A 22,995-nucleotide genomic window follows, 5' to 3' on the forward strand; every position below is an offset into this window, starting at 1 on the left:
GTGTGCCCAGGTGGCCAAAAAGGCCAACAGCATCCTGGCTTGTATCAGGAATAGTGTGGCCAGCAGGACTAGGGAAGTGATTGTCCCCTGTACTCGACATTGGTGAGACCCCACCTCAAATCCTGTGTTCAGCTTTGGGTCCCTCATTACATTGAGGTGCTGGAGAGAGTTCAGAGAAGGGCCACACAAAGCTGGTGATGGGTCTGAGGCACAAGTCTGATGAGGAGCAGCTTCAGGCTGTTTAGCCTGAAGAAAAGGAGGCTGAGGGGAGACCTTATCACTGTCTACACCTACCTGAAATGAGGTTGTAGCATGAAGAAGGTTGGTCTTTTGTCCCAAGTAGCAAGTGATAGGATGAGAGGAAATGGCCTCAAGTTGTGCCAGGGGAGGTTTAGACTGAATATTAGGAAAAATTTCTTCACGGAAAGGGTTGTCAGGCATTGGAACAGGCTGCCCAGGGAAGTGGTGGAGTCACCTTCCCTGGAGGTGTTTAAAAGATGTGTAGATGAGGCTCTTAGAGACATGGTTTAGTGACAGTGTTAGGTTAGTGGTTAGACTTGATGATCCTGAGTGTCTCTTCCAACCAGAATGATTCTATGATTCCTCTCCTGTAGGTGCTCCAGGAGTGGAAGCTCAGCATTTGTCCCTTTTGCCTTTCATCCTTGTTGTGTTTTTCAGCTGAGGCTGGCAGGAGGGAAGCTGCAGGGGCTCTCAGACCCTTGTGGCTCAGCTCAACATCCTTCCCACAGGAGGGACCTGCCCTTGCAGGTCTGCAGCACTGAGGAGATGCTGCCATGGTCTGGAACTCATGGACTTTCATGATCCTTTGACTTCCAGTGTCATCCTGTGGTCCACACTCCCAGCATAGATTCTTTGGTGCGAGCTCTGCATGCTCTGGCTGATTTGGGGATAAGACTGCTCTCCAGGGAGCTGATTTTGGCTCTGGGCTTGCTGCAGGGGTGAGAGCAGAGCGCTGTGTGGGAAAATCATTAGGCTGGGCTTTCCTTTCCCCACCACCTCCAGAAGATAGCATGCACACCCTGGTTTGAGGATTGCTTCTCAAAGAGGGTTATATTAAATATATAATGCCACCTGGGGGTCTCCCTGATTCCTCCCAGAGGCATTGGGAATGCAGTTGGAATGGGAAATGCCAATTCATTTTTCCAAGGGACAAACTGTCCAGGGATAATATGTATGGTCCCCAATATATCCAGTCCCCAACTGCTTACAGAGGAGGAAACCCAGCACTCTGCTTGTCTCCAGCCCTGCTTTGCTCACAGCTCTTGCCCTCAAGCCTCTGCCTGAGCTGGGTACAGCTGAGAGTGCAGCGCAGGCAACAGGGAGAGGGATTTGCTGAGGTTTGGACAACTTCAGCTAATTTAACTTCTCCTTACAAGTGCAGGGCTCAGATGACACTTTCAACCTGTTCAACCTCCTTTTAAGAATTCTTCCCCCAGCTCCCACTCAGCTGGACACCAGGGGAGGGCATGTGGACAGCTGAAGATTCCCTGTGAATACTAGAGTGCCCTTTTGTAACAACTGTATTTCTTGCATGTCTTTGAGTGATTTATGGGCTGCAAGGTGGGCATTTGGATCTGGTCACAAGGCAGAGAGGTTAAGAAGAGGAGGTAGTTCACCCTCTTGCTATTTTGAGATGGGCTGTAGTCACCTCCCCAGCTTAAAAAGCTGTGAGCGTCTGCCTTGGCCGGCAGCACCCTCGGCCCCCATGCCCTGCCTCATCTCAGCACCACAGTGCCCTTGCCTTTTCGTGCAGAGCAAATGTGGTTGCACGGGTGCACGTCCCTTCTCCCCCGCCAGGCTCCCTCCCTCCCCACGCCAGCACTGACAGCGCACGCATATCTTCAAGGGAAGCTCAAGACTTTGCTCCTTTAATGTGCAATAAAAAAAAGGCAACTCTCCCACGCTCAACAAGAAATCCCACGAGCAGGAGCCCCAGGCTTGGCACCCTCCTCCCTGGCTGCCTTTTACAATTGGGCAGTGTGTGGGGTTTGCTCAGAAGGGTTTTTCTCCCCCTGTGCAAAGGAACTCCCGGCTGCTGCAGGCATGAGATGACTGATGTCTCACTTCACCTTGGTGCTCACGAGCTGAGCAAGCTGCTCCAGCAACAGCATGGCTTTGCTGGTATAACGGTGTTGATCTAAGAGCCTCCTGCTTTAGGGAACATAGCTCTTCACCTCCAGCACAAACAGCTACCCAGAGGGAGTCTGCAGCGTCGGCCTGATGAGAGGCTCAGAGAGACTCCCCACAACATGGTGCAAGGCATCAGTGGAAGTGAGAGAGGGAGGTGGGATCGCATCGGGAAAGGAAGGGAGAAAAGTATCATAATGGGAGAATTAAATTAACTGCAAAGAGTTTGCTGAAGGCACATCCTACCCTTCAGCCTGGGGCACCGCTCGCAGCTCAAGCCCTGTGCACAGCCCAGGGCTTTGGTGACGCAGCGGAAACATTCGGGCTGTGGGTGGGATTCTGGATAAAATGGAGGGGAGCAGGAGGGAGGGAAGAGGAAGAGAAGAGATTGTGAGTGGGAAGGTGTTGCATACCACAAGCACTTGTGCAAGAGAGACTAGAGCAACAGGGCACCTCTATTATACCATTCGTGTTCCTCCTCTGCCACCTGTGATGCTTCGCATCCTCGTTGCTTTCCAGTCTAACACTGGCAGGCAGAGGGCTGGAGAGCCATCCTAGGGATGGGCGGAGGGAAAAGCCAGGCAGGAATGATTTCAGCAGCAGACTCCAGCCTCTCCTGTTTCATGGGCAAGATCTCTAACTACCTCACTGGAGAGGGGGATGGGGAGTTCCATCCACTTAGCCCACACTGTACCAAAATTAAAAAAAAAAAAAAGACCACTGAACTCCCACATTCTCTAGCAGCTTTGAAAACCCCCTTCACAAGTCTATTGTGTGACATCCCTAAACACAACGAAGATTATCTGAAATCTGAAAGCAGCTTAAAAATAAAAACAACTCAAAGGGGAAACAGGAAGAGAATGGAGGAAGGGGACAGAGTCCTTCCCCTGCTGGCCCCTGGTCGGAGGCAAGCAAAACAGCACACACAGCCTCTTGCTCCACGGCACACCAGTCCACAGTGTTCACAAGGCAAACATGGCATCATCTTCCTTTTCTTGCTTCCGATGACGGCTGGCAGCAGGAGGGGAGGTGGACGTCCCTGCTGAGGAGCTGGACAAATTGGGTAGCCGGTCCGCAACTTTTGCTCGCTCTTCCAGAAACTTGTCAAACTCTGGGGCGAGAGAAGAGCAGAGGATTAGCAAGGAAGGAGGTCTGTGGAAGAGCCAAGGTGCTTCCAGGAACAGCTGGAGAAAGGGCTTGGCTGGTAAGTCTTACCTTCGCTGGTGACACCTTTTGCATCTTCTGACTCTCCCTAGGGAAGGAGGAGAAGGGCATGGTTAGAAGCAAGGTAGACAAAGGCATCTCTACAGATGTTATTAATGGTCTGCATGGAGAGAGATGAGATACTGCTGCCCCCACTTCTAGAGTACAAACAGGTTAGAGTGGCCCTGAGCCTCACTTCATTAGCTATGCCTTTATACTGGTGTGTTATCCCAAACCCTGTGTCCTTGGCTCTTTCTCCCCTGCTGCCTCTGAGCAGCCTGTGCCACACATTCCACAGTGCCAGCACTTTTGTACCCTGCCTAAAATCTAGCCCCAAGGACAAAATCTTGCAGGACTGCTGGCTGCTCACTTACCACATCAGTGGAGAGCCATTTTTCTATGTCTTCCATGAAATTGGCTTGAGGAACCGGCACCTAGGACAGAAGGAAAAAGAGTGATGAGGCCAAGAAAAGACAGGATATTCCAGGAAACCCACTCTGCAAACAGAAAGCCTGACCCAAAAGCTAACCCTCTCGCTCCACTGTTCAGTCAGCTCAGGCCCTTCGAATCCAGCCAGTGCCACCGCAAAGCAATCCCAGCTACCAATGCCACCGATCACCTGCTTCCTCTGCCCCATCCACACCCAGACACACACAGTTTCCAGGGCACACACCATTCAAAGCATCTGGGGTTTGATGGTTGGCTTTGGGGTGTTATGACTGGACCAAGCTTTCCACTTTGGTGAGGACTCACTAGGTCGAAGTTGGCTGCTTGTGTTAGGCAGCCGGAGAACAAGAGATGTGTTTTTATCCACACCTTCTCCTTTCTACAAACCAGTGACAGCCTGATGTCAAAGTCTGCGATGCTGAAGATATCGGACATGGCAGGTTTGGCACAACATTAAGGGGGAATGACATCTGCCAAGAAGTGATTCCCCGGTAGGATCACGGAGCACAGCAGGATTTGACATCACACCAAACTACAGAAACAGACCCATCAAAGAGAAAGTCCTTTACAATTAAAGTATATTTTACTTCCAGTAGGGATGAGGCTTACTCAGAAGGCTTCATGTCCCTGGCCAATTTAAGAAGCAAAGAGACACCTTCCTAGTGGGCAGAGATAACCTTGAAGCAAACCAAGGCTGATTCAAAACCCCAGATCCTTTTTTCCAGTCACAAGCTCCTGAACAAAGCTGAGCAAGGAGCAGCCCTTGCTAGAGACTCCACAAGCAGAAGCATGAGAGAGCATCTGTGGGAAGTTATTTATTAGTCTCCTAATATATATAGCTCCCTTGCTCTCAGGAAAACAGCAAGACCAAGAAAAAGAGCAAAGCCTTCTTACCAAGGACAGGCAGATTTCCCCAAACCAGGGAGCGTTACCACAGTTACCACAGCTGGTAGATGGATCAATGGGGATGGAAGAGGATGTGTGAGATTAGGGAAGTTTAAAAGCGAACTGGCTTTGTCTACCCAGAGAGGAACTCTTTGGGCTAGAAGTGCATTCAGAACAACTGGACAGCATGTAAGGAGACTTCCTAGAGCAGACATCAGTCTGGGTAGTACCCATTTCAAGAAGACAGGCTAACAAGCTTCAAATCTGGGAGTACGTCAAAGCTTCAGTGTGCCTGAGAGGATGTAATCAAAGGAATTCCTGCTGCCAAAACACAAAATTCAGCAGCCTGAAGGCTCTAACACTTTAGCTAGAGGAGGAGGCCTTGAAGAGGGTAAAAGCCAAAATGCGTTTTCCTCCAAATGGGCCAGCTCACGCTGAGCAGGAAAGGCTGCAGGGGGAATGAATGGCAGCAGCCTTCCTCATGATGCCACCAGTTAGCGCCTCTGCCCCAGACGTCCACCCCAAAACAGGCCATCCTCTAGCTCAAAGAGTGGCACACACTCTCTTCGCTCCTAGGATTTTTTCCTACAGACATGTTTCCTTGAGGAGGAAGGAAAGGAGGAAGGAGGAAGCAGGCAGAGGACTCACACTCTGCCTGCTTCTTTCCCAGCTCTGGTCTCCACTACTGGCCTTAGCCCATGGTTACTCCATTTCACTTTGCAGTCCCTGCTGATGTCTGCTGTGCATCCTCATGTGCTGTGCCAGTGCCACTTCTAGTTCAGCAGCCCCAACCTCCTTCCTCCCTGCTGGCACTCCATCATCTCACCATTCCTTGCCGCATCATCCACTTAGTCAGCTGGGCTCCATCACTAGTGGCATCAGACTCCCCCTGCTCGAGAGAGAGGCTGCACTGAAAGCTGCTATCACAGAGGGTGAAGGAGAAGGGAGCTGGTAGGTTTAGCGTGGGGGAAAGAACACACTAATACTGGTGGTCTCCTTCTTTGATGGCAGAGAGGAGGCAAGTGGACTTGGAAACCTCCTGAAGAGGAATAAAGCATACATTTCCAGGTGGAAATTTCCCTGCAGATATAAGGTGTTCATCCTGTTACTGACAGAGTCAACTCCAGACTTTCCATAGTCCCCCACCTCTGGGGTTTAAAGAGTGAGGTATAGAACCCAGGCAGGAAATGCAGGTTGGTGGAGAATGCAAGTTATAATCAGTCATGATAAGCAGTTGATTTTTTTCCAAACAGACAGCACATTTATTTTGTTGGTGAGCAAGGAGGATACTCCCATTCCTGCTGACGCACTAAAGCTCTGTGGCCACTTACCGTTCCTGTGTTCTGCTGCCGGGCATCCAGGGCACCAGCGAGTCCTTTGGAGGCCTGAGGATCTTCGTACTTTACCCTGAAAGCATGAAGTTAGATAACACACAGGCTGATAAGATGTCTGAGAGTGAAGAGCAGGAACTCCTAAACATATATTCAGTGTTTCTGATTATGCAGCTTTTCATGTCTTGTCGTTTTGCTCCCAAGAGCTTCCAGAAAGGTGTGCAAAACCCCTGCTAAAGGTGTAGCCCACCACAAAACAGACTAATCTATGCACTGCAGCATCACTGTGGGATACTACAGGACAGCCCTGGCACAAGAAAGGAGGATGACAAGGCATCATATGAACACAGCCATCCAACAGATCAAAACCACGGACTTACAGAAAGGACATTCATCTGCTCTGGGGTTCACTACAGAAGAGAGGTAACTAACACAGACTGACCAGAAGATTACAGCTGCTTTAGAAAGGATTTGAGCAACAAGCTTCTACATACTGACCTACCTTCACAGACACAAACACAGCTCAAAAACATCTCTAACTGATACCACTCAAGAACCGATTGTGGCAGAGACTCACTGGTCTATGCTACACAAGAGGTGAGACTGGATGATCAGAAAAGCCTAGTGCTGCTTCAGAGTCTCAAAATGCACCATTAGAGCAAACTCTTTCCACACACAGACACGTCTCACCCATAACCTCCCTCATTACATTTCTGTGTCCCCATTACGCTGATACCAGGCTAATGCCACACATCACCATTTGATCTGTGCAGAGTGGGGAAAACAGTCCATCCGTGCTGGGAGAATGAAGCCCTTCCCAGAAACTCTCCACAAGTCTCCTCTTCAGCTGCTCCCAGGCCCCTTTTTGCAGATCCAGCAGACCGTCAAGTGGAGCTGTTTTTGTGGAGGGCCAGGGGCTTGGGCCACCGACGCTCAAACTTCTCGAAGAAGTGCTCATCAGTGAAGGGGCCGCTGTGGACAATGGCATCAAGGATGAAGTACAACGCTGCTATCATGCCACTGATGAGGAAGAACGGCAGGAAAGGCTTGAGGTGTTTCAAGCACTGCTTCACCGAGACACACATGAAGAATAGGGGGGTCAGGAACAAACCCCACCGGCCCTGCCTGTGTCTCCTGCCAGCACGTCCCGTCCGGGAGCAGCAGGGCAATGGGTCTGCTGAGAGAAGAGACTGGTGAGTGAAATGTGAAGCCTGAGCCAGTGAGAGCAGAGGCCACCTGGCAGGAGTGCAAGCACAGGCAGATGGAGGGCAGTGAGGAATAAATAGAAGATGTCTCTTTACTTGTGCAGAGATCACAAGCCTCAGGCTGTTAAGGATTGCGCCACAGAGGATACCATTGCACCCCTGCCCAGACCTCCCTTAGCCTCCAGCGCTGACTGGGCACATACCAGTGGCTCAGATTACAGCCCCAGTTTGGGTGCTGTCGGCACCACTGTTTTTTTGTCCTGGACCGCCTCTGTCCTCAGGCAGCACAACCCACAGTAAAAATGGTGGGGACACCCATTGGCAAAGCACATGAAGTTGTGTGTAGGCCACGGACTTCCCCACCATTTTTACCTGAAGCAGTCTGAGGCAGAGGAATGAAAGGAGACATCCTTAAGAGACATTGACTTGCTCCTGCCCAGCTGCAGAACAAGGCGCTCCCCTGGATGGAGATCAGGAGCACAGGTGTTTGAGGGTGGGAGGCAGCCATGTGCCTGTGGGCTCTACTTCTTGGTAACTGCTGGAGAGCAGTGGATGGCTCTGACAGGCAAAACAGAGAGAGATCAGCTGCAGTCTCTCAAGTCAAAGGGATGTGGTCAGAACGGCTCTTGTTGGCTCCTCCCAGAACAAGGATTCAGGAATCCTCTCTTTGCAGTAGAGATGAGTCTTCTTCAGTTCAGCCAGTACTATGCAGACCCAACTCTTAGTGCTTTACACCAGGAGGTTTCAAACACACTATGGAGGAAGAAACACCAGTCCCACTTACCAACAGGGAAGCTGAGGCACAGAGCAGTGCCCTGCCTTGCAAACCACAACTGCCCGCATATGTCCTGCACTCCAGTTCAATACTCTGCCATCAGGCTGCATCGATATTCAGCGATTCCCAAACTCAAAATCATCCCAGTCAGGGCAAGTGAGTTCAGAGACAGACAAGAAAATTCAGCCAGTCCCACTCCACACCCTCACATCCAGACATTCAGCCTCCCCAGCACAGGTAGCACCATAGTCCACTACCCAGCGGTGAGGGACATGCGCATGTAGAGGCCGCTTCCTTCTTCCTGTGCCCAGCAGGACACTGTGAAGATGACAGCAGCAGAAAGACGAGGAACACAGAGGTCATCCTACAAAGACTGTGTGTCAGAAGAGTGCAGTTTCACATCTTACTGTCTCCCAGGAGCTGCCGCTGGTTGGGGTCACAGCCCCAGTAGCCCTGAGCCCCCTCCCTCTGCAAGAAAAAGGCAGGACAGGACAGAGCGGGGCTGCTACACTCACTCTTTGCGCTGCTCAGCCAGCGAGCTGCCGCGGGTCAGGGCAAACATATCAAACTCTTCTTCCAGCTTGCCAGAGGTGTCGAGGGAGCGTAGCGCTGCGCTTACGCTGCTTGAGCCCAGGTCTGTGGGAAGGAAAGCAGGGTGAGCAGGCAGAACAGAGCAGTAAATGGAGGGCTGGGGGCTTAGAGGGTGCTAGGTGGGAAACTGGCATCAGAACTGGCTAAACTGCTCCAGGCCCACTCCTCTATCCTGCCCACAGTCTATGCATGTGTGCAGTGTTGTGGATGAAGTAACAGAAGCAGTTTCTTTGCCTGCTCAGCAGATATTTTTAGCTCAGTTTCAGGAGGCAGCAGCAGTAGCATCCATTTACTGCCCTGATGCTGAAGGCTAGATGTTCTTGACTATTTAAGACAACACAGAGGGAATTGCTCCATAGCCTGCAGAAGAGGATAACCTATGCTTTTTTCTGGGCAAACACCTCTGAGACAGATGAGTGGATTTTCATGACTCAGGCATCATCTCAAAACCTCTGAATTGAAAAATATCTGGTCTGAAAAAACAGTCTTGCCAATTTTCTGTAGCTGCATTCAGGCTGTACTGAATGTGCTCACAGCTAGTGAGAGCTTCAGGTAGTGCTATGTAGGCTGTTGGTATGTCTTGAAGAACCCTCAGGGACTATCAGGCTTTTTGAGTAAACAACCTGTCAAATGCTGGATCCTGAGCCCCTGGCTGCATTTGCAGCACAGCTCAGCTGCTTTTCTTCTCCCAGACCTCAGTGGTCAGCCTGACACCACACAGCAAGAGAGGTAACGGCTCTGCTGCTGGGCATTGGAGAGGGAGCAACTCTCTCCCCTGCCCTGCTTGAAGGTCCGTTCCTCAACTACAGCCTAATGCTGAGGTCCTTCTGAAGTAATGTCCACCTCCTGCACAACATGAGGTGTGGATGCTGAGATGTTTGCTTGTGTGCCTTGGGGCATATACAAGTTTCTTCAGGAGTTTATGAGTTGACAATACACCCTACTTCTCTAAGTTGCTTCATGAATGTGACTAAATAATTCTGGAAGGCAATTCAAGGGCATGAAAGGATTCCCCGAGCAGCATGGGAGAAGGGCTGAGGGGAAAACTGCATGGCAACATACTCATTCCAGCCAGCTGAGAGGAAAGGTTGTTGGTGACTTCAGGCTGTCTCACTGCAGAAGAAGTACCAGGTCCCAGGTCAATCAAGCTGTTCTCTGCCTCATTTGGTGCCTTTGGAGGAAAACAAAGGAAGATGGTGGAGAGTTTCTGAACCTCAGACATCCTGACACCACAATCCTAGCTCATTAATACTGGAGAGGGAAGCCCTTTTGTATCCATTGAAAGATAACAGCTGCGAAGCCTCCCCTTGGGAGAAGGAGGACAGTGGTCAGAGAACTGGCTGGGAATAATGTCCCAGGGCAGATGATGGCTTGGTAGCCTGCCAGCTCTGCTGGATATCAGTAAGTAGGGTAGGTGCTGGTTCAGAGGACAAAGGGAGGCTCATCTCAATGTTCAGTACTGGAAAACCAGAACTGGTGCTGGTCTGCTCTTGCTCTTCAGGTGAGACAAAGGCTCCCACTGGCAGGGAGGAAGAGGTGAGCAGCGGGAACTGGAGTGTCCTGCACACCAGCATGGCCTGGTGCAGCTGGGCTGGGAGAGCAAAGCCTGTGGCTTGTAAGTGGGGTAGACTGAATCTCTCTCCACTTCAGCAGGACACTGCTGGACCTGCAGGATGCAAACCGAGCTGCACAGGGGGATGGTTGCTCTGAGTTACCTTAACAGGCTGTCCTGTCCGAAGACGCTCAAACCTGCAAGAAAGATGACAGGGTGCATTTCAGTAGCATGTGCTTATTCACTCACAGTCCATGAGATCTCTTATAAGGCTTGGTACAGCCTCCACTTTCCTGCATACTAGGAAAGGGGTAACATGGTTCAGGAACCAAATCCTCTTAAATACCAAAGACACAACAACAAGGTCCACAGAGTTGGTATCTCCTGAGAGGTGATCTAAGGAATCTTCTTGTGATCTCCAGAGCTACTTTGAACCAATATGGTTCAAACTCAGCTCTCCATACAGACATAGGAACTAAATTCTCCAGACTTCACCCTAGCTTAAGAGATGGGTTTGAATAGCAGAAAGAAAAAAGGGGTGCTGATCCCATCTGGACAAGTCCTTTCTGTCCCCATATGCCTCAGAGCTAGAAAACTCATTCTTCCCATGCAGTTCCCTCCTTCCGGGTTATGCCACAAGAACATCTTTATATTTCCATCAGTAACTTACACAGCAGTTTTGAATAGACAGGAATAATCAGCAATAACAGAATTGGCTTAGTTCTCCAAGATGGATGACACAAGCTCATACATCTTGAGTGTTATACTCATGAACAGATCAAAAGCATGGGATAGAGGGCCTTCAAGGGGCAGTAAACTCTTGTGGAAAAGCAGGGCAGAGAAGGGAGGAGAAAGGTACCTTTCATAGCGCAGAAAGACGTTGTTCAGGTTGTCATTGATGAGGAGGAGCTCCTCGGTGAGTTGCTCATGGAGGACACGGGGAATCAGCTCCAGCACACGCTGCTGCATGGCTCTGCATGTCCGATTCAGCTCCTGCTCACAGCAGGGAGAAGTCACCGCAAAAGTCAGGCTAAGGCTGAGCACCCACAGATTTGGAAATCTGACTGGAACAGACAGACCCTAGAGGCTACTGGGGTCTATTAGGAAGGGTTGATGGGCAGGAGATAAACTGAGACATAAACTGAGTCTGAGATTTACAAACAATAATTGTATGCCTCTTGTGTGATGCACTACTCAGGAAGAAAAACCCTCAGGGACTACAAGTCCCCATGTGAGATGATTCCAGCCTCAGTAGTGCAGCTGAAACTCCACCTTCCCCGTGCCTCCCTTATCCCATCTCTCCCTGATAAGCCCTGCACTAAACTGTCCAATTGTTCCCCACGCCTGGCAAGTGTCATGTCTCAGTTTATCAAGTCATTTTTAAATCGAGCTGCATGTGGCAGCCCTCTGCCTCGCCAGTGCTCCTTACTTGCAGCAGTTCCAGGTCTGAAGGCTCAGCCTGGGAGGGCACCAGCTCTGTCAACATCTCCGACATGACCTTCACGTTCCCATTCACCACTTCCAGCTCACTGCGCAGCTTCCCGATCTGCAAAAGGGAGGGGAAGTGACAGCTCTGCTGGGGAAGACTGAGGTAGCTCTGGATGACAGTGCACTCCATGTGTTACGATCTGTTCTGATTCCGATTTCTGCACAGCTAGCAGCTCCTGTGTGACAGTCATTTAAATAATTTCATTTCCAAAGCAGTGTAAGAGAAGGAAACCAATTCCCATTCAAAAGGTGAGCCTCTGCTAAGTGCGGAGTTGAAGGTTTATCCCTCTGGTTTCACAAGCTGCTATTGAGCCTCTTGAGAACATTTCATACCCTCTATTCTGCAAGGGGATGCAGTCTACCAACAGCTGGAAGTTTGGTGCTGAACATGGTGTCATATGAAGTCAGGGTGAGGAAGGAGAAAAGAGGATGGGGAAGCAAGTGAGAGGGACTTTGGTAATCACATAGCCAGACAGGGTTGATTTAAAATCATCAGCGAGACAAGATAAACAGATGATAAGGAGGCATGTACTGAGCAAACTTTTGCTGTACTGCACTACAAAGACCTCACTCAAAACCTCTGCACCTCTGTTCCCCACTTCCCTATAGCCAGATCTTCCCCCTACCTGCAAGCAACCCTGTCTGAGCAAAACATAACCTCTCCATGTTTGGAGTATCCCAGCTCATCACTGTGACCACAGTGGAGCTCTGGGGAGCTCTTGAGGGACTATGCTTTAGAGGAATGGCTCTGTGAGGACAGAGGCTGGGGAAGAACCAGGTCCTAGTGCTTGTGAAACAACCCCCAAAGGTAGGGAGGGTCAGCAGCAGCAGGGGCTCATGTCCAACTCACCTGCTCTGGTGTGGGTGTGATGGGTGCGTCGCTGGATGTGCCTCTCCCAGCGGGCAGGGTGACAGGGTGGAGGATGGACTCTATCTGCTGAGGGGAGTTGACTGCAGGTGAGTTCTGCCCGGATTTGGAGTTGGAGCTATACACAGTCTACAGACAGAGGTGGGAAAAGTGACAGACAGAAGGAGATGTAAGACACTCACAGCTGACAGGGCAGTAGACAGAAATGTTGATGGCAACTCCCCATCTGCTTTCAAGAGCTCTTCCAGCAAAGAAACTGTCTTGGAGCTTCTCATTCCCCACAAGCCCTCTAAATGCAAACTAGAGTTCCTGAACATCCCTCATAGCTCCAGAATGGCAGCTACCTAACACCCTTCTCTTCAGCCATGCTCCCATACCCTCTGTGGTGTGTGGATGGGTGACAGCATGTCCAGATCAGTCATGGGGAACTCCAGGCCTTTCCGTCTCAGGTCTTCATAGACAGCGACGACACCAGTCAAGTCTGGTGAGCTGCGGAAGGCATCTGCCCAGGACTGGGGAGAAGGAGACAGTACAGCTCATCATCATTTACACTTAAAGACAAACACTGTCTGAACTGGCACAGATGCTCATGCTTCTTGGCTCACCTGGATGAGGGTCAGCACCTTGTCATGTACTATGGCAGGTGGATTGTTCTTCGGCAGGATTGTTCTCACCAGGACACCTTCTACAAAGTCCTGGCTGGACACAAGGACATGGAAGCGATGGCCGCAGTTTTTCACGCATGTCTCGAGGACCTTCAAAGACAACAAAGCATTAGCTATAGCCTTCTCTGCCTACGTGTGCTCCCCTTGTTGGCTTTAGGTACCCATGTCTTTTCAGCCAGGGACTCAGCTTTACAGCAGGATATCACAGAGCTGGGAAAGAGCCCTGACCACTTACCGTCAAAGCCAGCATAACTTCATGGAAGTTCTTATTCCCTACAATTCTCTTCTTAATGGCTCGGAAAGCATCTTTGGGCCTGCAAGAGAAATCAGATGAAGAACGATCATAAGAAGGCTGAGACCTACCTACAGAGAGGCAAAGCACAACAGCCACTGGCTCTGGATCTTCATGCTCAGCAGGTGGTCACGATGTTCCCCACCATGTTTTCAGGGAGGCTTGAAGAAATGACTGGTGAAGCAGCTTCTGCCTGTGGTTCTGCAAAAAGAGAGGAGTCCTGCTTTTAAATGCTGTTACTGAAGTTGGAGGCCTCTGTGCTGATGTCTGCAACAACTCGAGGTGTACAGGACACAACAGAGAGCAGAGTAAAAGCAATTCTAGAATGCATTTGCAAAATGTTAAAGAAAACAACACAAAAGTATCAGCGGGGATAGAGCAAAATCCCATTGCAGAAAGACTGTGGAGGGAGAGATCACAAGAAAGCTTGGTGTGGGTTAGAAACGTGAAGGAAAGAGCAAGCTGCAGCCATCCCTGTGTTACTGAAAGAGAAGCGGTTTAACAACATTTCCCTGGAGGAAAGCGGGCTAAAAAGCAGCAGGGGAGACACAGTGGCAAAATCTTGTCTATATTGCAGGTGGCCAAGACAGCAGCAGCATAGCAGGGTCTCCTTAATCATTCTCAGAGGGGAGAAGCACTGCAGTCTCACCCCAATGTGGTCCTGTGAGAGGGCACAAGTGATCTAACACGCTCTGGCAGCACACACGAAGAGAGGCTGGGCTGGAAGAGCAGCAGAGCTGGAGGAGAAGAGTGGAGTAGAGACACGGAGGCAACAAGGAGGGCAGGAGTGTATTGGCCCACGAGGCAGCATGGCTGCCATGGATGGACATTAGAAGATAAATGGGAGAGCCCACCATGCCAGGAGAGTACAGCTGCATTATCAGGTGAACAGAACTGAAACACCAAGTGGCTACAGCTCAAGACTGAGAACTGTGGGCTGAAACAGGCGTATTTGCACTGTGAGGATAGCATGGAAAAGAAGTGGTGACAGATCTGTGAGTAGAGATGCTTGACTCTGTTTTCATGCAACTGTGAAGCTGAAGGCTGAGCTTGCTAATCCTGTCAGCATCACTGTGGGGTAGGACAGCAGGAGTGAAACCTACACTTTTTTATTCCATGTAGCACCTTCTTTTTTACATGCTGTTCTTCACACCTCCACTGTGAGAAGGAGCAGTCCCCCTTGAATTCGCTGACAAATTCCTAGGTCCAGAGTTAACGGGTCTGGCAGATTTCTGAACATCTCCCTGCAGGGAGAGGGAGACAAGGGCTTCCCCATCCACTCTGCGCATGTCTGAGTGACCATACATGAAAATACCTGAGAAGTGAACCCCAGCAGGACTTGCACAATCAGAGGACCAAATAGCAGCCTGAGGTTTTCCTATCTCTTTAGTCACCAGCCAGCAGATTTTTATATTTCCAGCGGAGAGAAAGAGAAGGGTATTGAAGGAGGAATAAACCAAAGTGGAAGAATTGCAACTATGCCTTTGGGAGATGGGAGGCAGCCTGACTTGAATCAAGGTTTCTCTGGGGACCATAAAGCCTGCTTAAATGGCTCCTAGCACTCAAGAAGATTACAGGGAAGCATCTAACAGATGCTCTGACAAGCAGAGTCTCATCTAAGGGACTGTTGGGAAGCCTGGCTTATTACCTCCACCAGTGCATGCTACCACTGCAGTGTAGGGATGTAGCGTTACAGGCTACACTGGGACCTGCTGCTGGATGTGCACCCTTGCCAGATCCCTTACCCTTCTTCAGTCTCATTAATGATGTCGCAGATCTCCATGTTGAGAGCCCAGTCCTCACTCCGCAGGGACCCATCAGTAGCTCTCTCTGGAAAACAGAAGCCAAGACACAGTGAGGATGAGAGCGGTGCTAGCACGCTCATGGGTTGCTGTTCAGCTGTCACAACACCCCAGACCCCAGCCACCTTCTCCCTGGCTTCCAATACAACACACGAGGAGGTGACTCTGGCTGCTAGGTTCAGGCCACAAGTGCTCCCCGCTAGGTGTCACCACCCCAAAGCACATGGCTGGCTGGCACTGAGATGGGTGGTTGCTTGACTTTGCCCATGCCACCCACGCTACCAACACACAAACAACACGCTGCTTGATTTCTGGTGTCCTGCACATGAATGGAGGGGGCTCAGCATGACTTGAGCTCCACAGCTGGAGAAAAGGGGGGTTACTTGCTTTGTTGCTGCAGGGCCAGAAAACGTGAGTTTGGTCTGCTCACACTGAGACAGGTCTGAGGCAAATGGCACCACACTTGGTTTGCACCAAATTAAGGAGACAAAAGAAACGACGCCCTTCTTTTTACACAGGCCCTACAAAAACAAACAAGCAAACATAAACAGCCAAAACAACTTTCCCCAGAACTTCTGGCCTCTGGGAAGAATGGACAAAAGTGGACTGAGGCTGAAGCTGAAGCCATATTATTTCAGCTTTGATCGTGTTCCCTTTAATTAGGAATTCCTCAGCCAGCCTTGATGTTATTCAAGGCAGAGATTTGGGAAATGAGCAGCTATTACTGAGAGCACCAGTGTCTCCACCCTATAATCAGCCATGTCTCCGTCCTAGCCGCTCCGGCTGGCTGATGCCTTCAGCGACAGACCCAGCGGCTGGGGGAAGAGAACCGGCAGTGGGGCAAGCAGGACCCAGGCACTCTCCAGACCATGGGGAAACACAGCGATGCAGCAAACAGCACAAGAACCATCCTTCCCAGCTCTCCCATCCTGTACATCGCCTGAATTATCACTGGAGCAAGGAATTAAAACTAGTCAGACTGGTTCAGCACCTGCCAGGTGCTCTTCAGGAGAGCTCAGACCCAACAAGGTCTTTTTTGAAACTGCTGTCCCTGTGGAATCTGGAGCTGGTCCTTGCTGCTGTGGGTTCTCTACCCCTTTGGAGGAGGCCTCCCTCTGCAGAGCTGCCTTTTCCTGATTTCAACCCAGCAGGTAATGATTCCTCTGTGGGAATGAAATGAAATGCCCATTCACAGAGCTGTAGCGGGATGGGGCCATAAAATAGGAAAAAAAAGATGTTTTTCAACCTCCTGCCTGGGTAAGCACATCCACCATGTTTCGAGATGTCCTATTTTTAAGGGTCAGGTAGAGAGTTATTCACAGCACTCTGCAATGCAGCCTCTTTGTGTTCCTCCCACAGCTTACACACCATGGCATGAAGCTACTTATCCAAATCTTATCACAATCCAGCCCCCACCTTTTCAGTTGACTGCAGAATGTGTTGATTACACTGTGATTACGCTGAGTACATTGTGGCCACAGCCAGATGAAAGAGGGCAAACAAGGGAAGGAGAATGGCAGAAACGTTCTCGATGCTCTTCCACCTTTCTGAAGGTCTGGCTGCTGCTGTAATATCCTGAAGGCCCCTCGATGCAGGTGAACTTTTGTCACTTTGAGTATTAATTTTGTATAAGAATCCTGGTCTCTTGCAGATCTAAAGTCCCCCAGTGAGGCATAGGACCTGCCATCATGTTGGGTGATGTATTGGAGAACATCTCCAGGGCAGTGGAGCATGTCTGGTGCACCAGAGTATATACCAATGAATGGGTAAAACCGGTAACACACGGGGGAAAATGTTTTCTGTCAGGGCTCCTTTGGGATCAAGGCTTGGTACAGAAGCAGAGCTCCAGGTTCCCTCCAGCTCCGGGACACCACACGGCCAGCCTTGCCGGCAGACAGACTGAAGTTCAGGTAGGTCTGATGGACTTGGCACAGGTGGTCACCAAACCAGCCTTCACTTGTGCTCTCCACCAGCACCTCCTGCTCATGACACACCTCGGCTGGAACCCCAGCCTAGCCAGAAGTGTCTCTGTATTGTTTGCTGCCTCTGGCAACGAAGCACACAAATCAATCACACAGGGGTTGCTCTACTGAAGGGAAGTCCACATCCACCCTTCTCACCCCTGAAGAAATGCACCATACGTGGAAAGAAAAAACCATAACTCAGGAACTGGGCTCAGGCTGCTGGGAAGCTCTGAGCTACGGAAGAATCCGAGGATGAAATTAAAACTGACTTTAACCATCAAATCTTTGCTGTTCAAAAGTCTCCCCAACCCTCCTCATCCTCATTTTCACTGTATGCAAACATAAACCAAGTCTGCAAACACCCTTTCCTTGCTTCCCTATGCTTCGTGGCACACTGTGACCTGCTCCCTACCCTCCCTTTTCCTCCAAACACACCGGTTCTGCCACCGTGGGGCAGCAGGTTGGCTTTCCAGAAAGGAATGCAAACAAACCGCATGTGCTCCTTCACCTGGCTGGCCACTTATGGGGAAATGGGGCTTCCTCAGAAGTGACACACGCCACCTCGCTGTTACCCTGTTCACACGCTGGCCAACAAAAAGCTGCAGGAAAGCAGCAAACCTGCCATAAATGCAACACAGGCTCAAAAAATGCAAAGCTGGAAGGGCAGTGTTAGGGCATATGGAAAACAGGAATGTGACCATGAGGCGTTTCAGAGGACGAAGTGCTTGATTTTACCCAGTACGGGTTAAGGCCTGGCCTAACTGGCCTTGGGAGAGCTGGCGCTAATGCCCTTTTAATCCTCCTTGCTTCCAAGCCCTAAGAGACCGTCCAAGCCTAGTAGGATATGTTGGAGTTTCCTCTGAAATCCTGAACTTTACTCTTTTACTAAAGCCTGCAGAAGGGAAGAAAACAAAGTCTATTCATTAGTCACATGACAGCTCAGGGTGGCTGGCCCCAGTTTAGAAGTCATAATTAGCACATGAGCTGTCTGCCCCGCATGAAATCTGAGCCCGAGATAGCTGGGGACAGTGACAAGTCCCTAAAAACAGCGAGCACAGAAGGCAGGACCGTGCCGCCCGGCCAGCACTCTGCCTGATGGGGCTCATCAGGAAGCGTCTGCTTCTGTGTGCTAATGAGCCGAGCCGGCTAACAAGCCGAGCCTGACGTGGCACAGAGAATTTCCCCAGGCAGAGTTTATCAGCGAGCGTATGGCTGCTGTATGAATGCTGTATGAATGCTGCCTCTCTCCAAGCCCGAAACCAACCGGCTGCTGAAGGTACAGGAGGCCCTTCAGGGAGCTGCTTCAAAGCCACACAGTTTTGGCAGCCAGTCCGGCTTCCCGGGTGTGTCAGCACTGGGGTTTGCCTGATTCCAGTCTGCTGCCTCACAAATTGCGCGGGTTGACCCAGAACCGCTGAGGACTGTGGTACGGGTTGAACCAGAGCATTGACTCTTTGCCTGCCTGGCATTTGGTGTGTGCCTGAACCTGATGACTAGGTAAAAAAGTTATCTGGAATCCTCAGATAAGAAAGAACTCTGAGGTCGGCGTAACTGACACAACGGACCTGTAGGTTACTTCGTGCCATGAGAAAAATGTCACAGCTTTGCTTCTTTTCAGGTTTGCTGTCTCTGCCCTCGGGGCTGGCGATGCCACCCAGGTGTCCCTGCAGCAGCACACTGGCAGGACGGTCAGTAGCACGGGGAAGTACGGGAGCTGGGGATGGAAGATACTGCGCAGGCTCCTGTCCCCTTTTCTCCCCTTCACAGATCTGAAGCTCTCATAACCAGCCTGGTGCTGCTCAGAAACCCTTTGCCTGTGACAAGCTCTGCCATGGCTCACCAGAGGCTCTGTGCCCCTTCTCCAAGTCAGGCCCTTAGCCAACATTCTCCACAGTCTTGCTGACTTTAAATTCCTCAGCAAAGCCATTGAGCACCTTCTCACCGTTTGCAACAGGTGTTTTCGCTGCACAAGGCAGCGTAGGGTCAGCAGAAAGCAACATTAACAGTCCTTTCTCCCAACCTCTCTTCAATCCATGAACCCCCTAGCCCAAACCAGCATCTCGTACAAAGTCTCCTTACAGAGCCTCATGCTTTCATTTCCCTTGAGGAAACTTCAGCATCAGCTCAGTCCAGGCTCCCCCATCCAGCTGTATCGCTCTTCCAAAGATGGATGGGACAACATGCTTTCTAGAGACAACAGAGATACGTCTCCAAACCTAATTGAAGGATGGTGATGGACACCGACTTGTGCTGACATAGTGCTGCGGGTATTTGTGTCTGATTTCTTTCCTGTGAATCAGTTTAAACTCTTAGGGATCAAACGACTCTCCGATCATGGCCTTTGCCCCATCTCCTCCAGATAGAGTGGGCGCGGAAGGCAAGGCAAGACAAGGCCTTTATGAGAAGCGCTAGCTTGCAGGGACCCATCCGGCTCTGAGAGGAGAGTGCTACTGGCAACAGCTGCCAACATCTGCCCACCAGCTCCCACAGTCCCAGCCCACAGACGGGTTTTAGGGACACCTGCAAGGTGGGATCCAAATGGCTGTGGGGATTTTTTCTGGCATATTATGCTGTATCTGCCCCTCTTCCTCACCCATGAGCCTCTCTTACCTGCTCCCTCTTTATAGTCCCAACTTCTCCTGCTTCTCATGCTTAACCCAGCCCCCAGTCCCCAAAAATCCTCTTCCTCTCTGTCCCACACCGTTACTCCTCTCCCTTTCCTGTGCTGAAATAGCTGAAATAACCTGTCTCTGTCCCTTTTGGTATTGCTATAATTACTAGTTATTCAGGACTTCCAGGGCCAGGAGAGAGCATTGGTGGTTTCCTCTCTGTTCTCTCACTCAGAGCACCTCCTTGAACTTAGATTTTCCATGTTGAAGTTTCCCTTAGCTCCTAGATGGAGGTGAAGTGGGTTTCCTTTTTGAGAGGAGAATCCAAACTACGATGCTCCAGCACTCTTTGGGCATTTTTCCCACTGAGGTACTGTGTTTAAAAAAAACCAAATCCACACAACAACAACAAAATCCCCCAACAAAAAACAAAGTCCCCCCTCAAACAAGTCTGTATCCATCTTACTTAGGAAGCGACATCACCATTCAAAAACAGGACAGAGAAAATTTTTGTGACTAAATCTGGGAGTAAGAAGCTAGAAAATCTATGTCTCTGCAACTGACTCATTCTGTGACCGATCACTGAGATTATCTGAGCATTTGTTTCCTTGTCAGCAAAATAAATGGGACTTACTAGATTAACATTAATGGAGGAATTTGAGATCGTTGCTGCAGTGTCCCACAGAGGATTTTTTTTTTATTCCGTAGGCTTCACCTGAAGCTATTTTAGACTTATAAGCTTTATCAGACATAGATGACTTTGCTCAAGTGATTTACAAGGACGCAGTATTAGCTTTCTGCAGACAGCCCAAAGCAGCAGTGCTGTGCAGGTTTGGTGATCAGGCTCACGGGTTCAACATGAGCTGCCACGGACCTACCAAACAAGTTTGGGTAAGTCATGTTCGTGTCTGAGATTAAACAGGGAGGATAGCATTTCTCCATGTCCCCGGGATGTTGATAGGCAATGTTCAAAAGGAGAAAATTTTCATATTTTCAGCCACCAGCTGTTTCAAGTCCACCACACTTAGTTTCTTTCTCATAGGCTGCAATTCCTCCACCCCTTTGGACTTGCATAGCCCAAATCAACCCCAGTTATTAAGATATCTTTACTGTCATGCCTGTGGTACTAAGGACTCTAAACTCCTGTTTGATAACACTCTTGAAATACTGAAATACCTTTTTCCTAGTTTTGCTGTTGGGTTTGTTGCTTGAAAGTCCCTTCTTTAATCAAAGCAAAGCCCAGAGCGAACCCACTTACAGTCTGGCTGCTGTACTGATGAGAACATCCAGAGGGCAAGAAGCAGTCTGTGGCATCTAAAGATAACTTCAGATTGCCTCTACCCAAACACAAAACCAGATCTGATACATTCACTGAGGGAATCAAAGAGCATTCATTGTGGAAAGGGCTGGAGATGGCTTCCCCTGGGAAGTGTAATGAAACATGTGACATTCATCTGGGAAGACATCAAAGATCATCTGGAGGTTTCTGTTACAGAAAACCTTCCCTGGTGATCCTTTCCCCACCTTGCTGTAGTGTGTCTCACCTATCTTACCCAATACACGTTGCAGTGTGCCCTGTCCACATCATTCAGACAATGCTTTGGGCAGCCTCTAAAATAAGCATCACTTATAAAAGCGTTTACCTAAAGCAGCTGCTTGGTCTGTTCCCACTCCAGCCACAGCAGCCTGCTTGCCCACGGAAGCAACTACTGCACAACCTACACCGGCAGCTACTGAATCTGGGATCAGATGTTCAGAGTGAAGAACAAAGGTCTGCATGAGTGACAAAAAGCAAGACTGAGCAAGTGCATAAACTTACAAATGGAAGTTGCACAAGCTGGGGAGTTTAAACAGGCAACAGTAACCTTCAAGTACAACCTGAAGGCACCCAGGCAAAATGGGAAGAAAAGAATCATTGTCCTAAGTATTTTAAGAACTGCGTGTCTGCTTTGAGACCAGCATAGCTGTCGATGGTCTTGTTCTTTCTAATTAGAGCATCTCTTTGCTCCACTTTCTCAGACTACATCCTTCTCCTCTGTTCACCTAGTTGACTTGAGCACAGGGGCTAAAAGAGACTGTGTGTCTGCAGGCCTGCGAGGTCACAGATTTCACTGCCGGAGCTGGTATTCGGCCCCACGAGAAGGCCCATGCCGCAGGGGAGCTGCTCTCCACAGAGCCAGGGCATGGCCCGCCCGGACCCCGCTTGTCCCAGACTCCTGTGCTGGGCAGCCTTGGGGTGCCCAGGGTGCTCGTCCTTCAGGTGGGAAGCTCTGATGAAATGAGGTGCGCTCTGGCACCCCAGGGCCAGGCCACTCCGCAGCCCCTGTGCCCCCGCAGCCCCCAGCTCGGTGGTACCCGCAGCTCAGAGAGCAGGCGGCCCCTTCCCGCCCAGAATGTGATAGGCCGCTGTGGCTGGAGCCCAGCCAATCAGCAACCCCCGCTGTGCCCCCCACCCCCGGTAGGATCCCACCCCTCCCACGAAGCCCCCAAAAAGGTGCGGGCGGGAATGGCCCCGAGCCAATCACGGACGTCGCCTCTACCGGGGGGCGTGGCTCGGACCACTGGTCCGCGGTCCCTTTAAATAAGGAAACTTCGTCTCGCCACCTCGAGACCCTCTCGAGCCCGGATTGGCTGGCGGGGCCGCCGGCGGAGACGCCTCGGGCTGCGCGCCCACTATTGGTCGGCAACGCCCGTCAGTCAGAGCAGATATCTTCTCTCATTGGTCGACGGCCTCTCCGTCCCGCCGCGAAGGCGGGGGCCGACGCTTCACGGAGGAAGGGGTCCGGCGGGCGGGCGAGCGCCCCCGGGGACGCGGGGTGGGGGAGAGGACGGGCGAGCAGCGGGGCGGGCGGGGAGGGTGTCGGGGGCGCGCGTCCGGGGGACTCACCGATGCGCTGCCCCACGGGGGAGCTGAAGGGGTTCCCCAGCAGAAAGTCCATCGCCGCCGCGCCGCGATCAGCTGACGCCGCCGCTCACGTGACCCGCAGCGCCAGGCCGGGGCGGGTCCCCGCCCGGGCCCCGCTGTGACGCCAGCGGCCGCCGCCTGGGCCCGCCCGGCCCCGGCGTGGGGCTGAGGCACGGAGCGAGGCGGGGCCCGGCCGGCCGCACGCCGCCGCTGCCCGGTCCGTGCGCGGCAGCTGCCGAGGCAGGGCGGTGTTGCTGCTGGGGCG

At 51.0% G+C, this 22,995-nt stretch overlaps 1 protein-coding gene across 4 annotated transcripts; it reads right to left on the reverse strand.

Annotated features, from left to right (window-relative positions):
* Positions 1-1,861: 1,861 nt before the first annotated feature.
* On the reverse strand, positions 1,862-22,902 carry TOM1 (target of myb1 membrane trafficking protein). 4 transcript variants are annotated; one of them, XM_080363344.1, is made up of 16 exons: positions 15,196-15,267; positions 14,554-14,694; positions 13,596-13,651; positions 13,394-13,472; positions 13,099-13,248; positions 12,871-13,005; positions 12,476-12,622; positions 11,567-11,683; positions 10,997-11,130; positions 10,301-10,334; positions 9,648-9,756; positions 8,510-8,630; positions 6,015-6,090; positions 3,726-3,785; positions 3,364-3,400; positions 1,862-3,259 (listed from the first exon to the last, which is right to left on the reverse strand). In XM_080363344.1, the coding sequence occupies exons 4-16, from the start codon at positions 13,406-13,408 to the stop codon at positions 3,111-3,113; spliced, it is 1,284 nt and encodes a 427-aa protein (XP_080219470.1). In that variant the 5' UTR covers positions 13,409-13,472; positions 13,596-13,651; positions 14,554-14,694; positions 15,196-15,267; the 3' UTR covers positions 1,862-3,110. The 4 variants fall into 4 exon arrangements, 3 of the variants coding, with proteins under 3 accessions (XP_080219470.1, XP_080219469.1, XP_080219471.1); XM_080363343.1 differs by lacking the exons at positions 13,596-13,651; positions 14,554-14,694 and adding an exon at positions 22,713-22,902 and having other exon boundaries at positions 15,196-15,280; XR_013923579.1 differs by lacking the exons at positions 6,015-6,090; positions 13,596-13,651; positions 14,554-14,694 and adding an exon at positions 22,713-22,902 and having other exon boundaries at positions 3,158-3,259; positions 15,196-15,280.
* Between the last annotated feature and the right edge of the window lie 93 nt (positions 22,903-22,995).

The sequence above is a fragment of the Nesoenas mayeri genome (assembly GCF_963082525.1).
Source record: "Nesoenas mayeri genome assembly, chromosome: 1".
In the NCBI taxonomy this organism is placed as follows: Eukaryota; Metazoa; Chordata; class Aves; order Columbiformes; family Columbidae; genus Nesoenas; species Nesoenas mayeri.

What these genes read in the sequence shown, in the direction of transcription:
- TOM1 (XM_080363343.1), bottom strand. Translation starts at nt 22,764, where the DNA reads ATGGACTTTCTGCTGGGGAACCCCTTCAGCTCCCCCGTGGGGCAGCGC. An exon ending in CCCCGTGGGGCAGCGCATCG is followed by an intron (nt 15,281 to 22,712) that starts GTGAGTCCCCCG and finishes TCTGTTTTCCAG; the next exon opens with AGAGAGCTACTGATGGGTCC. An exon ending in ATTAATGAGACTGAAGAAGG is followed by an intron (nt 13,473 to 15,195) that starts GTAAGGGATCTG and finishes TTTCTCTTGCAG; the next exon opens with GCCCAAAGATGCTTTCCGAG.